Raw genomic sequence first — 22,283 nt, 5'->3', positions numbered from 1 at the left:
CACAACTACTGAAGCCCATGTGCCTAGAGCCCATGCTCTGCAACAAGAGAAGCCACCGCAATGAGAAGCCCACGCACTGCACAGACAAGTAGCCCCTGCTTGCAGCAACCAGAGAAAGCCCGCGCGCAGCAACGAAGATCCAACGCGGCCAAAAATAAATAAATAAATAAATTTATTAAAAAATGAAATAGTATGAATATTTATAGCAATGTTCATAGCAATGAAAATAAACTGTATCTAATGTAACAAAAGAATAAATCTTATAAATATTGCTCAGAGGCTTTGCCATCATTCAATGAGCTGTATATTTTTATTTTTGTGCACACCTATATATGTGTATTATATTTTACAATACAAAAGGTACTAAAACTGAAACTGCAGTAAAAAGAAAGTTGTGATCATGAAATATAAAATACAAAATTACGTTCTTAATTTTAGAATAGAAGCAGAACACTTTTAAAATATATATAGCAAAATGGGCTTCCCTGGTGGCGCAGTGGTTGAGAGTCCGCCTGCCGGTGCAGGAGACACGGGTTCGTGCCCTGGTCCGGGAGGATCCCACATGCCGCGGAGCAGCTAAGCCCGTGAACCATGGCCGCTGAGCCTGTGCGTCCGGAGCCTGTGCTCCGCGGCGGGAGAGGCCACAACAGTGAGAGGCCCGCATACCGAAAAAAAAAAAAATATATATAGCAAAATGAAAAAGTTTAGTTACATATGGCCTGTGAAAGGACAGACAAAAAATGTCAAATAAGTTATAGAAAAGGGTACAAGAGGCAAAGGGAAGAAAGAGAGAGAAGGAGTCGGCCTGGCCTTCTGAGCTCATCTACCAGTTTCTTCCTGGACCACTCTGATCCCACCACATTGAGCTCTTTGCTATTTCTCAAACATATGAAGCAAACTCCACATCAGTGATATTACACTTATTCTTCCCAGCAAAATCTTTCCCCAGATATCCACAGGTTTACTCCCTCATTTTCTTTAGGTCTCTGTTTAAACATCACCTTATCAGAGACCCATTTGTTTATTTTTACCAGGGCCCATTTGCTTATTTTGCCTTGACCAAACTACAGAAAATCCCAGCATTCCCTACTGCCTTGGTCTATTTTATTTTTTCTAGAGTACTTACCTCCATCTGATATTTACTTATTTATGTAATTATGTATGTATGTATTACGTATGTATTTACTATCTGTCCCTCACAACAGTAAGTTTCTTGAAGATGGGAACTTTTGACTGTTTTGTTCAATGATGAGTCCCTGGAGCCTAGAACTAGCTCTAGCTCACAGTAGATGCTCAATAAATGTTTACTGAATGAATAAATGAAAATGAGGAAGAAAGCAAGCCAAAAAAGCAGTCTCCCCCACACATGAAAAGTCAGAGTACTACCTACAAAGACTATTACACACATGAAATAGCAGACAGAAACACAGAAAAAGAAACACATAGGCAACATGTACATAGACACATGTCACACAAACCAAGAGAGGCAGAAAAGGACACTTACATGAAATAATATTCCTATATTCCTATCTGGTAATTACATCATTTAAAATTTCAAAATGTTACACAGCTAGGGAGCAGTGATCACCTCCTGATGCAAGCTAAATTAAAATAAACCAAGGGTCAGATCTGGCTATTTATGGTCTAGCAAATAATTCTTCCAATACTTGGTCTGTGAATTCCTTTAACTCATTTCTTCTAATAATCTTATTCCAATCTCAATCCAAATTCTATGATTATATCCTCTACCTTAATATTTCCCATCACTGTGCTCAAACACATCACCTTCTGAATACCACCTTGTATCTTTCAATCTAACTCCCTGTAGACCATCAATGTTAACACATTCTCAACCTCAATGAACCTCTGATCTGTTGACCCAACCACCATTTCACTGTCCATCAATGCCTTCCCCCAATACCTTCACTTGACTTCCTACTTATTTACAGTCCACACTACATTGTTATAATTTCTCCTTCAATATATACCGTCAACTTTCTTGATGCTCTCTTTCACCAGTGCTCCCTGGTTTCACCAGATACTCCTGCTTAGTCACCTTTCCATTTCCTCCTCATCTTTCTGTCTTCTAAAATTTAAGAGTATTCCAGGCTTAGTCTTAAGACCTCCTTTCTTATCTAGCTATACTTACTCCCTAGATCTCCTATCAGGTCCCATGGCTTTAAATACCATCTTTACACCTAAAGGTCCCAAATTTATATATCTAGCTCAGATCACTCTACTGAAATCCAGATTCCCATATCTGTCTACTTAACAACATCTCTTCTTGGATATCAAATATGCACCTCAATAGAACCAAAATCTTTTAACTTTCTCCTAAAACTTACTCTTCCTCCAAGCTTCTCCAACTCAGTAAATGACATCTCTATTCTTCCAGTTGTTCAGGACATAAAACCTTGCAATCATCCTCTACTTGTTACTTTCTATCTCATACCCCACATCCAAATCAACACTAAATCCTATCAGCTCTTAAACTATAACGCACCACTTCTCAACACTTCCACTACTCCCCACATCATCTTGTTTGGACTATATTTAACAGTCTAGTAACTGGTCTTCTTGCTGCCATAATTGTCCCTAAATTTATTCTTCCTAGCAATCAGGTTTCTTTCCCTAATGTAAATGAGTTTGTGTAATTTTGCTAAAAATCCTTCAAAAGCTTCCAAAGTCCCAACCACTAAACATCCTGACAAAACAAAGTCTCATCTCCAATCCCAGCCCTCACTGCTCTCAATTTATCTCCTATAACTCTCTCCCTAACTCACTCCACTCAAGATACACTGGCCTCCTTACTCTTCCTTAAAAATGTCAAGCATGCTCCCACCTCACAGTCTTGGCATTGGTTCTTTCCTCTCACTGAAATGCTCTTCCTCCCAATATCAGTGACATGCTTGAGTTCCATGTCTCTGCTCAAGTGTCACTATGAGAAAGGCCTTCCTTGACTATATCATCAATCATTACTTTCTATCCCTTACTCACCTTTGTTATACTTCATAATACTAACCTGGTATACCATATATTTGTTTATTGCCTTTCTCCCCCAATTAGAATGTAAGCTCTTTAATTCAGGAACTTCATTTTGTTCACTGCTGCATCCTCAGAGCCGAGAATGGCTACCATGCACATCGCAGGCATGCAATAAATATTTGTTAAATGATTTACTGAGTGTTCTTCATAATTTTTGAAAATAAACAACTGTTTTACAAATAAAATTTTACATATAAAATAATAGTCTTATATTAATCAGTAGGAAGCAATTTTATTTATAAACTATTATTTATAAGTCATTTTGTGTTTTTATGAGACTGGCCTGAAAATTAACATGTGAGGTATTTGTTATCTTCCTCCTACTGAAGGGGTTTCTCAACCTCAACATTACTATACCTTGGGCCAGATCAGCCTTTGTTGTAGGAGGTGGTACTATGATTGTAGGATATTTAGCAGCATCCCTGGCCTCTACCTACTAAATGCCCCTAGCACTCTCCCAGTTGTGACAACCAAAAAAGTCTCCAGATATCATTACCAATGTCTCCGGGGTGGAGGTGGGGAAGGGGGATCAGAGACTCCCTCCTTCCCCCACTGTACTACTGGAAGGGATTTGTTTTCTCTGTTTTTCAAAAATGAAAATAGCTTAGATCACAACTAAGATATCTAAAGTATAAAGATTTGAATTTTCTAAATGGCTAAATAACCAACTTCACATGCTAAGGTTAGGTTCATGTGGCAGTTACTCTTACATAAAGTAAAATCCCACCATATCTGTATGGTTATCAGCACTTTTGGGAATGGGCCTCAGCTTAAGTTTTATCATTACATTCAAAATTATAGGCAAAGAAGTTACACGATTATTCTGTATATCCTTCTCACCTCCAGCCCCCAGGTAAAATGTACTTTTTTTCAGTCTTGTTAAATCCTAATGGAAACTAATATCTAAATGAAAAAAATCACTATTCATACTTGACTCATGGCTATCACTGAGTGACCATAATTACACATTCAATTTTGATACAGATATAAATGCAGCTTTCTTAGGGAGCAAATTTCACTGGCACCTGACTGCCAGGTTCATGACTGAGGGTAAAATATTTCAGAAAAATCATTTTGTCTGCCTTCCCATCTTTTAGCAGTAAAAACTCTAGAAAAGTTATAGCTATTCAATAAGAAAACAAGCTACCATATTTTCTTGCTACATTTACCATTTAATACAGTGCTATAGCATTTGATAAAAGTAAAAGATGAGTGAGACAATAAAATTGCTGCCAGTGTTTAACCATTTAAACTCAAAGTGACTGAAACATTTTCACAGATAAATAAAACTGCTGAATTTTTATGATAAGTACTATAATATTCATAAATAATTAGCTATATAAAATTTAATGAGGAAATATATTCAGTAGACCTGGTACTGCAAGGCAAGGTCAAGGTTTAGCATAAGGTTTCTTTGTTCCATCTCTCAGTAAAAGCACAGGGATATATGACACATAGAATTGACAACTGTTAGAATAATAGGGTAGTCTTATACTTTTTTTTTTTTTACAAACGTAAACTAATTATATATCTGACACCATACCTTCCAAGCAAAAAAAAAAAAAGAAAGAAAAAGAAAAAAGGAAAGAAAAATTTACCAAGAGATGCTACTACCTCCACTAACATTTCAGGATACAGAGGCAAAAACACCAAATTACCCTTATACTTGCTAATGAAATAATTTTCATTTCATATTTATCTTAATTCCACACTATTCTTGGCTATTCTTGCCAAAAATAAACTAAATACATATTTCAGCAATTTTATTCATTCTAAAGTGCCCACAATAAATGACCCTAATAAATACTGAGTAAAGCCTAAATCATTTTTTAAAAATAGCAATAAATAACACAAATGCTCAGGATACTTTGAGATTGATTATATAAAAAGATTAAACTAAATTGTAAAGAGCTTTACTAATATTCAGAGCTACCTGCAACTAAGTCCTCTGGCTACTTCTATTCTTTGTTAGCCAAAAAGCTACGCAAATAACTCTGTGGTATAGTTCTATCCGACATCAAATCCCTAGCAACGCTATTAGATAGGAGTTAATCGGAATAATAATAATGTATCTTCCTAGCTGAAGCTGTTGGCTGGACTGCTAAACATTATTTATTTTCCTCTTCTGAATATTGGCAGCTTGTCCTTTATTCAAATTCTCACCCTTCCTTCCCCACTTCTATCACTCTCCACATAACCTTAAATGCAGTTAGTATATTAGTTTTTGTCCTTCACATAAAAATAGATACAAAAGAATCAGCTAGAAATTATCTGAACCTACTTCATCTAAAAACAATTTAAAACATATAATTTTAGAAGTATGCCACAAATGATTAGTTGCACAAGCTCTACACTAATAGCTACCAATTATTTAAGAAAGAAAACAACTTGTTTTCTCACACAGAAAGAAAGAAGACATAGTATTGCCTACAATATATGATTATCAGCAGGTATATAATTTTTAAAATGTTTTTAACCTACTACAATGCCTTTATAAGATGTATTTTGACAGTCTTTACATTAGATTAGATTAACTACTAAAAATGTACTGCCTCAATGAAAAATGAAAACAGCAAAGTATGAATTTACCAATCAGGAGATTCAATAAGTTTTCCCTGAAGAAGAAATTTTGTGATGCTTGAGTATTTTTTAAACTGCTAAAAAATATCTTCAGGGAAAAGTGTAAAAAAGGGAAATAGCAGCTTGATACTATAGAAAGAACATTGACTTAGGAACAGACAGAAATGGGCCCAAATCACACTTCTGCCAAATGGGATAATTCTCTGCTTAAACAAGTTACTGGACCTCTCTGAATCTCAGTACCTTCTCTGTACAATGGGAACCATACTACTTATCCTCTCAAGGATATTTTAAATAAGGTGACATTTTCCACTAATCCAATTCTTACAAATCGAGAATAATATAAAAATCCTGAAACATATGACTAATGAAATATTCATGGATCAATAAATAATAATCTTTAGAAAGTATACTCCCTAATTATAATGATACCTTCCTTCATATTTAATCATTGTGCTGGCCAAAAAGTTCTTTCAGATTTTTTCCATAAGATGTTACAGAAAAACCCAAGCGAACTTTTTGGCCAACCCAATAAAATGCTATAATTTTCTAATAATGGTTTTGGTAAGCAACTAGCATACAATAAGATGAAGTATATTTTTGTAATTTAATAATATGCCAAATGGCCAGGCATTTGCTTATAAACATTTAGAATAACTGTGAAAAATAGCCAAAGATAGACTTTGGCCAAAGAAAATTTATTTTATTTAATATATATCCATTTTATTCATTTAAAATGCCACATCACTCCCCACTCTATAGGTTTTAAAATCTTTAAAATGATTTCCATCCCAATAATTACTTAAAGGAAGACATTAGTTTCAAGAGGATTTTAAGTAAAAGTTAACATTATAGCAGCATGAAAAATACAAATGACGGTCAAACTAATTTGACATCTAACATTTGAAAAACTTCTCCAAATATCTCCAAGCTTATAATATTTATTAATTTTGAATTCTGTGATTTTAACTAAAAATGCTTTATTTATCTCCATTTATTTGGAAAGACACCTATTACTTACATTTCTGCAATTTTCTAAATATGAATTTTTGTCTTAATATTAACTGAGAATTTAGAGATTTTTTTAGTTACTATTTATAAAGAAGATGGTCATACTAATTCTTTTTAGGTTTGTAGGCCTTCTTTATAAGATTTAGGATATAAATCAATACTTACAGCATAAAAGTAAATCCTTTTTTGGGGCACTCATTCATGATGAATAAATTCCTTATCTTCCTTACCTCTTATTAACTCCTTCTCTAACTAAAGTATATATTAAAGTATTTCCTCAAAACTTCACATAGTAGAAACACATAAATCCTTGAAAGTCCATGATAGGTGGATATTTTAAAAGTAAAGATTAAGAAGAAATCTAAAAAGCACTAAGTTACTCTCAAAAACAATGGGATTATTGCAAAGTAATTCAAACAATCCAGCAGAGAAAGGACTCCCCTGAAAAGAGAAAGCCAAGAGAAGAGAGAAATGGAAGAAAATCAGGTCCCAAACCCTTTATTTTCCAGAGTTTGTGAACAGCTTGCTTTCTCTCAACTCTTTCTTTCCCATGTGCTTAATCATTAATATTCCAGTTTTCTACTAAATACAGGTTAAGTGACATCACCACAAAGTTTAAAAGTCAGTCCAATGAATAAACACTTTCATGTTAAAAAAGAAAAGAAAAGAAAAAAGAAAATAAACAAAAACCTAAGTAAGAGTTTTTAACACTTTCTTTTCCCACCCAGAGATAAGCACTCAGTTTTAGAACTTAACAAAAGATACTATGCTGCCATCTATCTACCTGAAAGGATATAAAGAAAAATGCAGACTAAAGCTTTCACTTCCTCTGGCTGACAGAATATAGGGTCAAAGTCCATGGCATACTTTCATTGTACTTTTTCTCCATAAAAAAGCAGCACAGTAATCAATAACACAATCTCCAAAGATAATTAGGGATATCTGGGGATCTTTATACCATATCCCATATAATGGAAAGAATAACAAAGTTTATGAACAACTTTATACACAAAATGAAGACCTGGATATACTTTGTTTGTTTTAGAGAAAAATGAAAGAGAGACAGGCAAGGACTTAGAAAAAAACTGATGGGGCAGGATTGTTTGAAGAATATTCCACTACAAAACAATATTTTTTTAAATGCCAATAGTGACTTTTGTACTGAAATTACTGGCAATTTTCTACCTTTATAAAAAAATATAATAAATGTCAACACCAAAAAAAGCAAACAAACAAAAAAAAGCCTGTTATAAGTAAGGGCAATTTTCTATTGTTTAGCTTTAAAAATATTTGCTATAGAGTTTTTTAGTATCTTAGAAAAAATGTGACCTTAAAACCAATTTCCAATTAACTGCCTCAAGCTTTTTGTTATTCTCTTGTCCAGCAATGACTTCCTTCACCTCTCCATCTGGTTAATCTCTACCAATACTATCAAGTCCATCGCCAGTCTCATTTTCTACAGCACAATAGTTCTCAAACCTTATGGCTATAGTCGTATGGTTCTGCACAACTCCACAGGATATTGTTTACATAGATTATGACATGAGTGTGGTCTCCTGGAGTTGTTTAGTTAGGAAGCAATGATTAAAATTACTTGGGAAGAAATTTTTAAACAAAATGTTACTGCCAATGACACCTATGCAGGAAGAGATTGTATGAGACTAACCCTACCAATAAGAACATTTACTAAAAGCCAGATAAAATCCAATTAATTGGTAAATAAACAGCTGACTGAAGACACTGGGAAGTAGCCAAACTAGCCAGGACTTAAAGGACAAAGATCCCAGAAAGGGAAGAAATGCACTAAGGTGAGTCCTACATTCCTCAGTGCTTTTTACTTAAAGGTACTTGCCAACTCATAAACATTACATATGAAAGGTCAAGTAGAAGTGGAGGCTCAGAGTATTCTGCAATCCCACAGAACTGGGGAAACAACAAGGAGAAGGCACAATCCACTGTTAACACTGAAGTTTCCAGCTGAGAAACTCCTGAAGGGCTATGACATAAGAGAAAGGGCAAACTGAAACTAGTTCTTTATGAAGACAAAACCCCAAATCATAAATCCTTACAAAGTCTCAATAAACACAGTAAACGTCATCTTCAAAAGAACTGCTGTATTAAGACTAATATTCTGTTATTAGCCTTAGAAATATTTACTATACAAATCCTTGACTGGATCAAGATGAGTCTTCTCTTATTGACAGTCCACAAAAGAAGTAAATCATATCTTGAAAAAGAAAGTATCAACCAGCTCTTCTACAATTTGTCAAATAAAATGCCCAGTATCTAACAAAATTTACTGGATATATCAGAAGAAAGGACAAACTATTTGGAAACTACAAGAGAGAAGAAAAAAAGGTCAACGGAAACAGACCCACAAGTAGATCTCAACACTGAGGTTATCAGACATAAACATTAAAATAACTTTCATTAAAATGTTCAAAACTTTAGATAACAAATGAAGAATTTCACCAGAGAAGTGATCTATGAAAAAAATATCAAATGGAAATTATAACTGAGAAAAATATAATAACTGAATTAATAAACTCAACAGAAGGGTCTGACAGTAGATTAAACAGAGCAGAAGAGTTGAGAAGTAAACCAGAAGAGGGGTCAGTAGGAAATACCCAGTCTGAAGCACAGAGGGGAAAAAAAGGAAAAATGCAGGAAAGACTTCAAAAGTTATGCAGTGCAGTGAGATCTCATGTGCATATAATCAGAATCCCAGAAATGCAGGAGATAAAGTTGGGCAGAAGTAACAGTTGAAGTGACACAGGCCAAGAAATGTCCATAACTTAAAAATGTCATCAAGCCATAGATTTAAGAAGTTATATACACTCTCAAACAGGAAGAATGCAAAGAAAACAACAATGAAGCACATCATAGAATAACTGCTAAATACAAAAACAAAATGAAATCATAGGAGTTCTGGTCCAAGATGGCAACAGAGAAGGCTCCTGAGCTCAACTTTTCCCATAGACACAACAAATCTACTACTAAGCATGAAGCAATTCCCTTTGAATGAAATCCAGAAACTAGCTGAGTGAATGTTATATTGATAGATCAGGCACAGCACTAAAGAAAATCACCAAAAAACAAAGGAAGAAAGCAACAGAAAAAGAAAGGAACAAAGGAATTACAGAACAGCCAGAAAACAATTTTTTAAATGGCAACAGTAAGTCCATACCTATCAATAATTACTTTAAATATAAAAGGACTAAATTCTACAATCAAAAGACAAAGAATGGCTGAATGAGTAAAAAAAAAAACAAGATCCAATTATCTAGGGCCTATAAGAGATTGACTTCAGCTTTAGGGACACACAGACTGAAAGTGAAGGGATGGAAAAAGATATTCCATGCAAATGAAAACCTAAAGAAAGCAGAGGTAGCTATATTTATATCAGATGAAATAGACTTTAAGCCAAAGACTATAAGAAGAGACAAAGAAGGTCAATATAAAACAATAAAGAGTCACTCCAACAAGAGGATATAACATTTGTAAATATGATGCATGCAACACAGGAGCACCTAAATACATAAGGCAAATATTAACAGACCTGAGGGAGAAATAGACAGCATTATAATAATAGTAGGGGACTTCAGTACCTCAGTTTCAACAATGGATAGATCATCTAGACAGAAAATCAATATGGAAACATCAGACTTAAACTACATGTTAGACCAGATGAACTTAACAGACATTTAAAGAACATTCCATCCAACAACAGTAGAATAAACATTCTTCTCAAGTGCACAGGAAACAGTCTCCAGGGTAAATCATATATTAGGCGGCAAAACAAACCTTAAAAATTTTAAGAAGACTGAAATCATATCAAACATTTTTTCCAACCCCAATGGTATGAAACTGGAAATCAATTATAAGAAGAACACTAGAAAATTCAAAAATATGTGGAGATTAAACAGCAAACTACTGAACAACCAATGGGCCAAAGAGGAAATCAAAACAGATACTAAAAAATATTGAGGCAAATTAAAATGGAAATACAACACACCAAAATGTACGAGATGCAGCAAAGACAGTTCTGAGGGAAGTTCATGGCTATAAATGCCTACATTAAGAAAAAAGAAAGATCTCAAACTAACTTTATATCTCAAGGATCTAGAAAAGGAGGAACAAAATAAGCCAAAAGTAGAAAGAAGGAAAAAAACAAAGATTAGAGTAGAAGTAAGTGAAATAGAGACTAAAAAGACAATAGAAAAGATCAAGGAAACTAAAACCTGGTTTTTTGAAATGATAAACAAAATACACAAACCTTTAGCTATACTCACTAAAAAAAAAGAGAGAAAACTCAAATAAATAAAATCAGAAATGAAAGAGGAGACATTGCAACTGATACCACACAAATACAAAGGATCATAAGAGACTACTATGAAAAATTATATACCAACAAATTGGACAACCTAGAAGAAATTGATAAATTCCTAGAAACAACCTACCAACAATGAATCATGAAGAAACAGAAAATCTGAACAGACCAATTACTAGTAAGAAGATTGAATCAGTAATCAAAACCCCCAACAGTGAAAAGTCCAGGACCAAATGGCTTCATGGATGAATTCAACCAAACATTTAAAGAATTAACACTAATCCTTCTCAAACTTTTCAAAAAAAATTGAAGAGGAAGGAACACTTCCAAAATATTGTACAAGGCCAGCATTAACCTGATACAAAAACCAGACAACAACACTAAAAGAAAAGAAAACCATATCTCTGATGAACAAAGATGTGAAAATCCTCAACAAAATATTAGCAAACCAAATTCAACAATACATTAAAAGGATCATACACCATGATCAAGTGGGATTTAATTCCAGGGATGCAAAGATACTTCAAAATCTGCAAATCAATCAGTGTGATACACCACATTAACAAACTGAATGATAAATATCATATGATCATCTCAAAAGATATAGAAAAGCCCTTGATAAAATTCAACATCCATTCATGATAAAAACTCTCAACAAACTGGGTGTAGGAGGAAACATACTTTAACATAATAAAGGCCATATATTACAAACCCACAGAAACATCAAACTCAGTGAAAAGCTGACAGCTTTTCCTCTAAGATCAGGAATGAGACAAAGATGCCCACTCTTATCACCAATATTCAACACTGGATATCAGAACAATTAGGCAAGCAAAAGAAATAAAAGACATCCATTTAGAAAGGAAGAAGTAAAACTGACATTATTTGCAGATAACATGGTATTACATATAGAAAACCTAAAGACTCGACCAAAAAACTGTTAGAACTAATAAACTCATAAAGTTGCAGGATACAAAATTAATATACAAATATCAGTTGCATTTCCATACACTATCAGAAAGTTATTAAGAAAACAATCCCATTTACAATTGTATCAAAAAGAATAAAATATCTAGGAATAAATTTAACCAACAACGTGAAAGATCTGTACAGTGAAGACACTGATGAAAGAAACTGAAGACAACACCAATAAATGGAAAGCTCTTCCACGCTCATAGATTGGAAAAAATTAAATATTCTTAAAATGGACATACTATCCAAGCAATCTACAGATTCAATGCAATCCCTATCACAATTTGACTGCATTATTTTCACAAAATAGAACAAACAATCTTAAAATTTGTATGGACCCACAGAAGATCTCAAATAACCAAAGCAATCTTAAGAAAGAAGAACCAAGCTGGAGGCATCTCATGTCTTGATTTCAAAATATATTGCAAAGCTATAGTAATCAAAATAGTATGATACTGACATAAAAAGGCACTTAGATCAATGGAACAGAATAGACAGCCCAGAAAAAAACCCACTCTTGTATGGTCAATTAGTTTATGACAAAGGAGCCAAGAAGAGTCAATGGGGAAAAGATAGTCCCTTCAATAAATGGTCCTGGGAAAAATGGACAGTTGCAAGCAAAAGAATGAAACTGGATCCCTATCTTACACCATACACAAAAATCACTCAAAATGAATCAAAGGTTTGAACATAAAAGCTAAACCCATAAAACTCATGGAAGAAAGCATATTGGGTAAGCTCCCTGATGTTGGTCTTGGCAATGAGTTTTTTGGATTTGACACCAAAGCAAAATAAACTAGTGGGACTATATCAAACTAAAAACCTTCACAAAGCATAGGAAACCACCAACAAAATGAAAAGGCAACCTATGTAATGGGAAAAAATATTTGCAAATCATATCTCTGATACAGGGTTAATATCCAAAATATATAAAGAACCCATACAACTCAACAGCAAAAAAAAAAAAAAAAAAAAAAAAGATTAAAAAATGGGCAGAGGACCTGAACAGACATTTTTCCAAAGAAGATATATTAATGGCCAATAGGTATGTGAAAAGGTACTCAACATCACTAATCATCAGGGAAATGCAAATCAAGACCACAATGCGATATCACTTCACACCTGTTAGATTAGAATGGCTATCATCAGAAAGATAAAAGGTAAGTGTTGGCAAGGATGTGGAGAAAAAGAAATCCTTTTGCACTGCTGGTGAGAATAGAAATTGGTGCAGCCACTATGGAAAGCAGTACGGAGACCCCTCAAAAAATTAAAAATAGAACTACCATATGATCCAGCAATTTTACCTCTAGGTATATATCTGAAAGAAATGAAAACAGGATAGCAAAGAGATATCAGCACTCCCATGTTCACTGTAGCATTATTCACAATAGCCAAGATATGGAAGCAACTTAAGTGTCCATCAATAGATGAATGGATAAAAAAGATGTTGTATATATACACAGTGGAATATTATTCAGCCATGAGAAAGGAGGAAATCCTGCTATCTGTGATAACGTGGATGAACCTTGATGGCCTTATACTATGTGAAATAAGCCAAATGTTATCACTTATCTGTGGAATTAAGGGAAGAAAAGTTCAACTCATAGAAACTGAGAGTAGACAAGTAGTTGCCAGGGGCTGGGGCTGTGGGAAATACGGAGAGGCTGGTAAAAGGGTGCAAATTTTAGCTGTAAGATGAATAAGGTAAAGATCTAATGTAAAACATGGTGACCACTGTTTTATCACCATACTGTACAACTGAAATTCGTTAAGAGAGAAGAAATTAAATGTTCTCATAAAAAAAGATTAATATGTGAATCATTGGATGTGTTAATTAACTAGATGGGGAAATCCTTTCAACGTGTATACATATATCAAATTATCATAATGCACAATTTAAGTATCTTATAAATTTATATGTTAATTATATAATTATGCCTCAACAAAGCTGAAATAATATAAATAACTAAATCATAAAAGCAGTCAGAGAAAAGATACATTACTTCAATGGAGGAACAATAAAACTAACAACTGACTTTACAACAGAAATGATGGAAACCAGGAGACAAGGAAATAACATCCTTTATTTTTTTATTTTATTTTTTTGAAATAACATCTTTTAAAACCTGAAAAATAACTCCAAACGTATAATTCTATGCCAAGCAAATAAATCCTTCAAAAATGAAAGAGAAATAAAGACATTTTCAGGTGAACCAAAACTGGGAGAATCTGTTCCAGTACACTTCCACCAAGAGGCAGAAAAAAAATACTCCCAGAAAGAAACTTAGAAACTTATGAAGACATGAAGGACTAGAAAAAGCATCAATATGTGGGTAATTCTAAACAAATAGTGACTTCATATAACATATGTATTATAACACATAATATATAAACGACAATAATTACTTCTTGTTGTCATGAGTTTTAGTTCAACATCTATTTTATGCACCCAGAATATCAAAAATGATAATAGGAGGGGTTCTAAGGCCACTACATTTACTATCGCAGCAATGTTTAAAGTACCAACTTATATTAAACTTCAGAAAACCAAGGAAGAATGTTTTGATCTCTGGGAAAACCACTTTAAAAAGAGTAAAAGGAGAAACACCATCAGAAGGGATAAACTGGACATCTTTTTTAATTGAAAATTTCCAAGCAAGTAAGAAAAGGAGAAAAATGGAAACAAAGAACAGATGGGTCAAGTAGAAAATACACAGTAAGATGATAGGATTAATATCAGTCACAGTAAATAAAAATGGACTATTTCAATTAGAAGACAAAGATTATCAAACTAAACTTAAAAGAAAAGAAATATTTGGTGTCTACAAGGCACACTGACAAGACATAACTGAGAAAGGTTGAAAGTAAAAAGATAGAAAAAGACATACCATGAAAATACTAACCAAAACAAAGCTGATATAGCTAAATTAATAACAAAGAAAAACACTGTAAGGCAAGAGTAATTACTACAGATAAAAAGGTATAATTTATAATGATACAAGAATTAGTCTGGACATCCCTGGTGGCACAGTGGTTAAAGAATCCAACTGCCAATGCAGGGGACACGGGTTTGAGCCCAGGTCCAGGAAGATCCTACATGCCACAGAGCAACTAAGTCCGTGCACCACAACTACTGAGCGTGCGCTCTAGAGCCCACGAGCCAAAACTACTGAGCCCTCTTGCCACAACTACTGAAGCCCGCGTGCCTAGAGCCCATGCTCCGCAACGAGAGAAGCCACCGCAATGAGAAGCCCACGCACCGTAACAAAGAGGAGCCCACGCTCGACGCAACTAGAGAAAGCCCACGCGCAACAACGAAGACCCAATGCAGCCAAAAATAAATAAATTAATTAATTTAAAAAATAAAGGAGCCAGATACTTAATATTTTAGGCTTTTAGGCCATATGCCTCTCTCACAACTATTCAACTCTGCTGTTGTAGCACAAAAGCAATCATAAACATATGTAAATAGATGAGAGCAGCTGTGTTTCAAGTAAAACTTTATTAACAAAAACAGGCAGAGGTTCAAACTTATCCCAATGCCCATAGTTTGCCAATCCCTTCACTATACTACAATGCATTCCCTCCTAGAGAAGCTCTAGTAGCTTTTCATTAATACCACTAAATTTTACCTCTGTTTTTAAAACATTCTGACCTTAATCTTACTGGTAAATTTTTATTTTAATGCTTTTCTTATTAGGCTCAATCTACTTGAAACAGGTTACTCTTGGGAGAATATGTATAACCTTTTACATATTTAAATACAATACTAATTAAATCAGAAATTAACCTATAATTGAGATTCAAACCCAAGGAGTTTGGCTTTAAAGTCACACTCATGACTAGGTCACCTCACACAGTTGTTGTGGGAATTAAAAGAAATAACACGTGCAGAAAAAGTACCTTGTCAACCCTAAATGACTGTCTAAATATTAGCTGCTATTGCATTAGAGCTTTTGATCTGGATGTTTTGGGTGACCATTCTTTTGTACCTAGTCTTATTAGAAAGTAAAATTAAAATATGAGAAAGCATAAAAAAAGAAATTAATCTATAAATAAAACGTTTCTAAAACCATAGTACTAGCATGCACTAAAGTCTCAGTGTGATGATGTCAAACACCTATATTTACAGTTCTCCCTTTTGAACTTTTTTCAGTTATTAGTATTTAATTTTAATTGCTCACTTTGTATTTAGTAAGGAGAATTACCACAAGGCCCCACTAATATATGCAACTAAGCAACAACAGTAAATATCTTCTTTTAATTAAAAAAATGACCATGTGTATAAAAAAGATCTAAATATGCAGAACTTAAAGACCTTCTCTCAATTGCTCTCTTATTACAAAATTTAATTCTATGTACCACCACCAAACTTGTTATTTTTAATAAAAAAGATTTAAACAGTATTAAAATGATATAAATAGGAAAGAAAACACCCTTCTCCGTCAGGGAATCTATTCCTTATTCCCTCTCTCTTCCCTACCGGTTTCCTCACACGCACCCTTGCTCATACTCTCTCTGTCTCTCTCTCTCTCTCTCCCACACACAAAACACACACACACAGAGGGCATTTTAAAAACACAATCTAAGTCCAAATGACACATAGGATCAGGCTCAAATACCAGTTCTACACACAAAGCACACAATATATGATTCATAAAACACAAAATCAGGTTCAAATCCCAGCTCTACAACTAAAACCAGTTTAATAATCACTTCCTAGCTTTGCATCTTCGGTAACTATCTATTCAACCTCTATTAGTCTGTTTCCATCTATAAAATGGGGGAAAAATCATACTCACCTCATGTGGCTGTAGTGAGCATTAACGTGATGATTAAAATCACACACCCATAGCATAGTGTTGATATACAGTCAAGCCTTAACACTCCTAGGTGATGCTATTACCACCGCCACCACTAACACCACCATTCTGGGCAAATCTTGTTAACATCTATTGTAGTTCCTCTACAAAATGGGAAAAGCCATGCCTCAAATGGTGTATGTAATAACTTTTTAAGGTATCCTGCAAATTCGTCTTGTCCTTTCTCTTAAGAACTTAATGTTCCTTTGAGAACCTTTAAGAATTAAACAAGTCTATTTTTATTCCTGAGAAGAAAGAAGAAGCTAACATTTTTCACTTTGTTTTTCATTACTGTAGATATTTTTAAACCAATATATTATTAAGAGATCTAATATGTCATTTTTTAAAGAACTCAACACTAAAAAATAATCATCAATAGATGTGGTTAAAAGGCAATGTCAGAACAGGGTCCACTTTCTCAATTCCAATATATTTTAAAATGCACCAATTTGAGGGTTTATATTTGTTGTTTTTGTTTTCAATTTTCTGCACTTAAAAGCACCACATGTTAATAACTGTATAATATAGTTGCTCTAACATTAATTGATATAAACATTTCTTACCAAGTTATGCTTTTTTAGTGGAAGAAAGTAATAATAGTGGCAGAAAGAAAACATCAGTGCATAGCAAGTAAGAAGTTCAGTGTAGAAACACAACTGCAGAAAAAGCCAATGATTATCTTCACCAACACAATTGTTAATCCTGAAGAAAAAAAGGAAAAAAAAAATATTTCAAACTTTAATGTTAATTTTAGGATGGTACAACTAGAGATAAACGCAAACACACACAAACTTCACATAAAGCACAAACTTCATATGTGCTTTACTTCACGGAGATAAGCTAAAGTCACTCATACCTAAAAGCAAAGAGTACATAAGATATGACACAAATATGCCACTTCACATTTGTAAAGCACATTCTACTTTTTAAAGAAGTCCTGTATATGATTCCCCTTCAACTCAATAACCCAGTGAGGCAGGGAAGAACAGATGGCAGCCTCCTTGCTTCACTGATACATAAAAGGAACAAAGGCGTTAGGACAATTGCCATAGGATGTACAGTTAGGAGAGACAGTGGTCAAGAGAACAAGAACCCTCTTCTGTATACTGCTCTTCCACTGCAGCAGTCTAGCTGTGCAGACCAATCTGAATGATGTGAAGTAAAATAACTTAAACCTGCCACTCTGATATACTGCTAAGCATTCACAATTTTTCTTACTTTTAAAATCTAACCTTGGTTCTTGAAAATAAACACACATTCAAAAGTATTTATAAATTCTTAGAGCTACATTTCCACCAATACAACAGTGAACCACAACTAGGAAAAAGGATTAATGTTATAATCCCAAACTATTCAAGATTAATGAAAGCTATTTTATTGTTCCAAGGTTATTATACCTAAATTTTCAAAGTATTTTATAATTCCAGCAGAAAACCCTAGTTCAAAACTACAAATTACCTTTCACAAATGTTTTCATTTCAATATAGCATTACACTACCACTGTTTGAAAAAATAAATAGGGTCAAATTCTTAACTTAAATTGTTGTTTTAAAGGTGTGCTGTCTAACTATTTTTAAAAATCAGATATATAACTGAACAGAAAACCTGGAAGAGGCATTTCTTAGACTAAAGAATGCATGCTTCATAAACAAGAAAACTTCGTGTTTTGTTATCTGCAAGCAAGGCTACCAGAGAAGGGTGCTTCTGTATGCACTCAAAAATACTCTTCAATAGCTGTTGCTTGAAAGATGACTTATACTTGCCCCATCCTTTCTGTCCCCCCCAAATTTGAGAAATAACTGCTATGATCATGGCATTCTTCTTAAGCACAGAACTTTAAGAAACACTAAGATAATCTACATGCAAGAGTTCTTTTGGTAGCAAGTCCCTTGGAAGGAGTGATTAGAGCCAAAAACAGAGTAAACCTTGAGGTCAGCAGAGAACAGACCTCCAAATCCAAAGCTGTTAAGCAGTTAAGATAATGCAGTTTCTGAAAAAAATAAAAAATTCTCCTTGCTTCTAATTTATACTGTACATTTCCTCAATCTCTGAATATGTCAGCATTGCTCTATTAGGGAATTCAATCACATAAATCCCTAAATCTACTCAGGCCCCCTGGTCTAACCTCCCTTCCTATCCTCCAGCTCTTTGTACTTTCACTCTTCTTCCCACCAGTGTTCTGAGAAGGTGACTAAAACTATGGAGGCGCAAGGCCTAGGAACAGAGAGCTCACCCCAATCTTAGAATTTTGGTTAAACAGCACTTTATTTTGTCACCAAGTCAATCTTTATTCCCTGAAAATAAATAAATAAATAAAATCACTAATCTATATAGTACCAAAACAGTTCCTAGTTGATTATTTTTTAAGCTTAAACTATTGCGTTCACTTAAAAGGAGGTATCAATATCCAACCAACTATCCTGAACATTTATTATATTTTTAATCAGAAATATTACTCTAAAAAGTGTATAAAATTGAGTTTTTAAGTGTGATTAGCTCTTACCTGAATACATGTTTTATATAGCTTTAAAAAATCTACTACTATTGCAAAAGTAAACAAAACACTGAGGTTTCTAAAATCATTTGAGAATTAATCTGTTTAAAGTCAAGGCACATTTTTTCAACACCAACTGTATGTTATATACTAAACTATCCTGTTGATGGAATTTTCAACTTTTTTACATAGTAACAAAGTGCTTTTACTTTTTCTTAATCTCAGGAAATTACTTTGTATTTAAACAATCAGTTTATAGTGAAAACCAAATTCTTACTAAAAGCTTGCTAATAATAACTTGTGTTATCAAAAATAAGGGAAACTCTAAATTGATTAGCATTACTAGGCAAAGCTAAACTCTACCCTGAGTCAACCTTAGATAAATGCAATTATAAATTTAAGAAGATCATCATGTAGTTAACTTTGCATATATGCATGTATGTGTGTACAAACATAAATATATATGTATATAGATATATTTATAAAGTGCTACACCATACCAGTTTAAATATTTATACAGAGATCCCATGCTAGGAAAGCAGAATTAAATACAATATCTTTTTCACAGATTTTTGTGACAGCTTTGAAATGAGATACAATGAAGAACTCTCACAGCATTTGTTTTCAAAAATTCTATTTCTCAACTGAACATTTTCTTTAAATATTACAAGAGAGCCCCCTATTGACCAAAAATGTTGGCAGTTCAGCAGAATCAGCTAACTACCACTTTTTACACATCCAACCAGCATGTAATGTTAATACCTATTACCAATTCATAACACTGAAAAAGGCTGAAAGTGGGTGAAATGAGGTATAAGGGTATCTGAAATGTGTTACTCTTTAATTAAACAAATTGGAAGGGAAATACAAACAATGAGATGTATATGGTTTATTACAGTTAGAAACAATAACAGCTACTATATTTATATTTAAGTGTTTTCTATGTCAGATACTACACTGAATGCTTTACATACATTGCCTCATTTAATAAAACCACCTTAGTTCTTTTGTATATTTGGGTGCATGTTAATTCTTAGTTTTCTGCTCAAATATCTCCTTGCGAGAAAATATAGGATCTCTGGAAAAAATGACTTTGGGAGTTGACAGAACCATATGATCAAATAAAGGGATCCTCATTAAAAGGTTTTCTTAAACTGTGTAACTCTAATATAACCTTTGTTTAAAGCTGCTAAGTACTAAGATTTATTTTTTACTACCTTTTTTTTCCAAAAAGTGAATTACTTATTTCTTACCATGGACAGTGATGATCCATTCTCCTAACACAGTGGCCGCAGCGGCTGCAGTGATGGGAACGCTTTGGTCTCATCAAATTACACTTGTTACACAATTCCCAGAACTCCCTTTCTAGAGAAGGAAATTAAAATCCATTTAATAAAGGCACATGAATAATGTTGAAATTTAGCAACAAGTGTTTAGAAGAGTTTATAGGAATTCTTTGATATATATGTCTAAGTCTCCAGTGTAAATGTTTGCCAAAAATGTTGCTGCTCTGTTCTATGCATGTTTTATTTTGTACATTTCTAATGCATTCATTTGGGAATGTTTATGGGAGAGGGTTGGAAAAAGATTTCAGATGGGTTTAAGAGGTACTAGAATAGTTTCAGAAGTGAAGAAGATTACAAGAAGATTACTATTTAACGGAAATAAAGAAGTTCTTTACAAAATTCTATCCTACCACCAAGTAGCAATTTCCTCTAGTCTGTTGTGAAAGAGCACACATTTAAGCTTTGTGCTAAAAACATGAAGTTTATAGGAATAAAGGGAAAAGTCATTTGTTTTCATTAAGAACTGCTCTAATTAGACCCATAAAAACTCTATGGGACAGTCATCTACCAACATAAGATAATTGTTATATAGAACATATCATTTTAATATTTCTTGAAATGGAATTTTACTTTTATAAAAATTCTTAAACTTTATATCACTTATGGAAAACTATATGCTAACCTCACTAAAAGTATGGGCATTGTAAAATTAACTTAACTCCAATACTCAGAGTGAGTATTAGTATATGCAAAGTGTGACCTAGCACACAGTAGGTAGTAACTAAATCCTTGCTAAAGCATGAAAAGTTTAAAATTTTTTTAAATGAAAGATTCTAAATATAAGTAATAGAATTGTGGGTAGTTTTCAATTTTCTAAAAAGATACCCTATTTTTTTTTTTTTTTTTCAGTACGCGGGCCTCTCACTGCTGTGGCCTCTCCCATTGCGGAGCACAGGCTCCGGACCCGCAGGCTCAGCGGCCACGGCTCACGGGCCCAGCCGCTCCGTGGCACGTGGGATCTTCCCGGACCGGGGCACGAACCCGTGTCCCCCGCATCAGCAGGCGGATTCTCAACCACTGCGCCACCAGGGAAGCCCAGATACCCTATTTTAATTCCATTATTTCTAGTTTAATGGCCAGAAGTAAAATCAATATACTGGAATTTTATAGTAAAGTGTTGGAAAAAAATTCTGCTACAAATGTCTCTGAAGAAATCAATAAAGTATGAATAAAAGCTATATCAAATCAACTGTTCATTCCAATAATATGAAAGTTGAGGAATTATCTTTTACATTTAAAATATTTTACTTTAAAATAAAATTATCTTCTATTTCTTACTTACAATTCTTATTTTAATGAAAACATATTACATGAGAGAGCAACAATATTAAAGCTTAATTTAGGTACAATTAAACTATGATAATTTAACTGTTAGTGAAACAGAAATATTTCATACATAGCATAATACAAGGTCACAAGCATGTCACTTTTTTTTCCTCCCTAGATGTTAGTGGATGTTAGATGTTCCCAAATATCCCAATGTTAAAACTGTGAATTCACATACTACAAGGAATATGGTCAGGAAGGAGACTCTCTTCGATGAGCCAATTTTCATTAAAAGACAACATGAAAACTTTATGTTCTTAAACCAGCCCCTTAAAAAATAAATATGGGATATTCGCTATTGGCAATTTCAGCACATA

At 33.7% G+C, this 22,283-nt stretch overlaps 1 protein-coding gene across 3 annotated transcripts in view; it reads right to left on the bottom strand.

Moving 5' to 3' along the window:
• Positions 1-22,283, bottom strand: part of ZDHHC21 (zinc finger DHHC-type palmitoyltransferase 21) — a 62,083-nt gene that overhangs the window by 21,526 nt on the left and 18,274 nt on the right. For all 3 annotated transcript variants that reach the window (XR_009336856.2, XM_059071088.2, XM_067041481.1), the window contains 2 exons: positions 20,548-20,659; positions 17,364-17,502 (listed from right to left, as the gene is read on the bottom strand). Coding sequence is in view for 2 of the 3 variants with exons in the window: in XM_059071088.2 (XP_058927071.1) it covers positions 17,364-17,502; positions 20,548-20,659 (251 nt within the window). In the remaining variant the exon portion in view is untranslated. The remainder of the gene's footprint in view (positions 1-17,363; positions 17,503-20,547; positions 20,660-22,283) is intronic.

The sequence above is a fragment of the Kogia breviceps genome, chromosome 8 (genome assembly GCF_026419965.1).
Source record: "Kogia breviceps isolate mKogBre1 chromosome 8, mKogBre1 haplotype 1, whole genome shotgun sequence".
NCBI lineage: Eukaryota > Metazoa > Chordata > Mammalia > Artiodactyla > Physeteridae > Kogia > Kogia breviceps.
The sequence above is the reverse complement of the archived record's forward strand: the minus strand, read 5'-3'. Positions and strand labels throughout refer to the sequence as shown.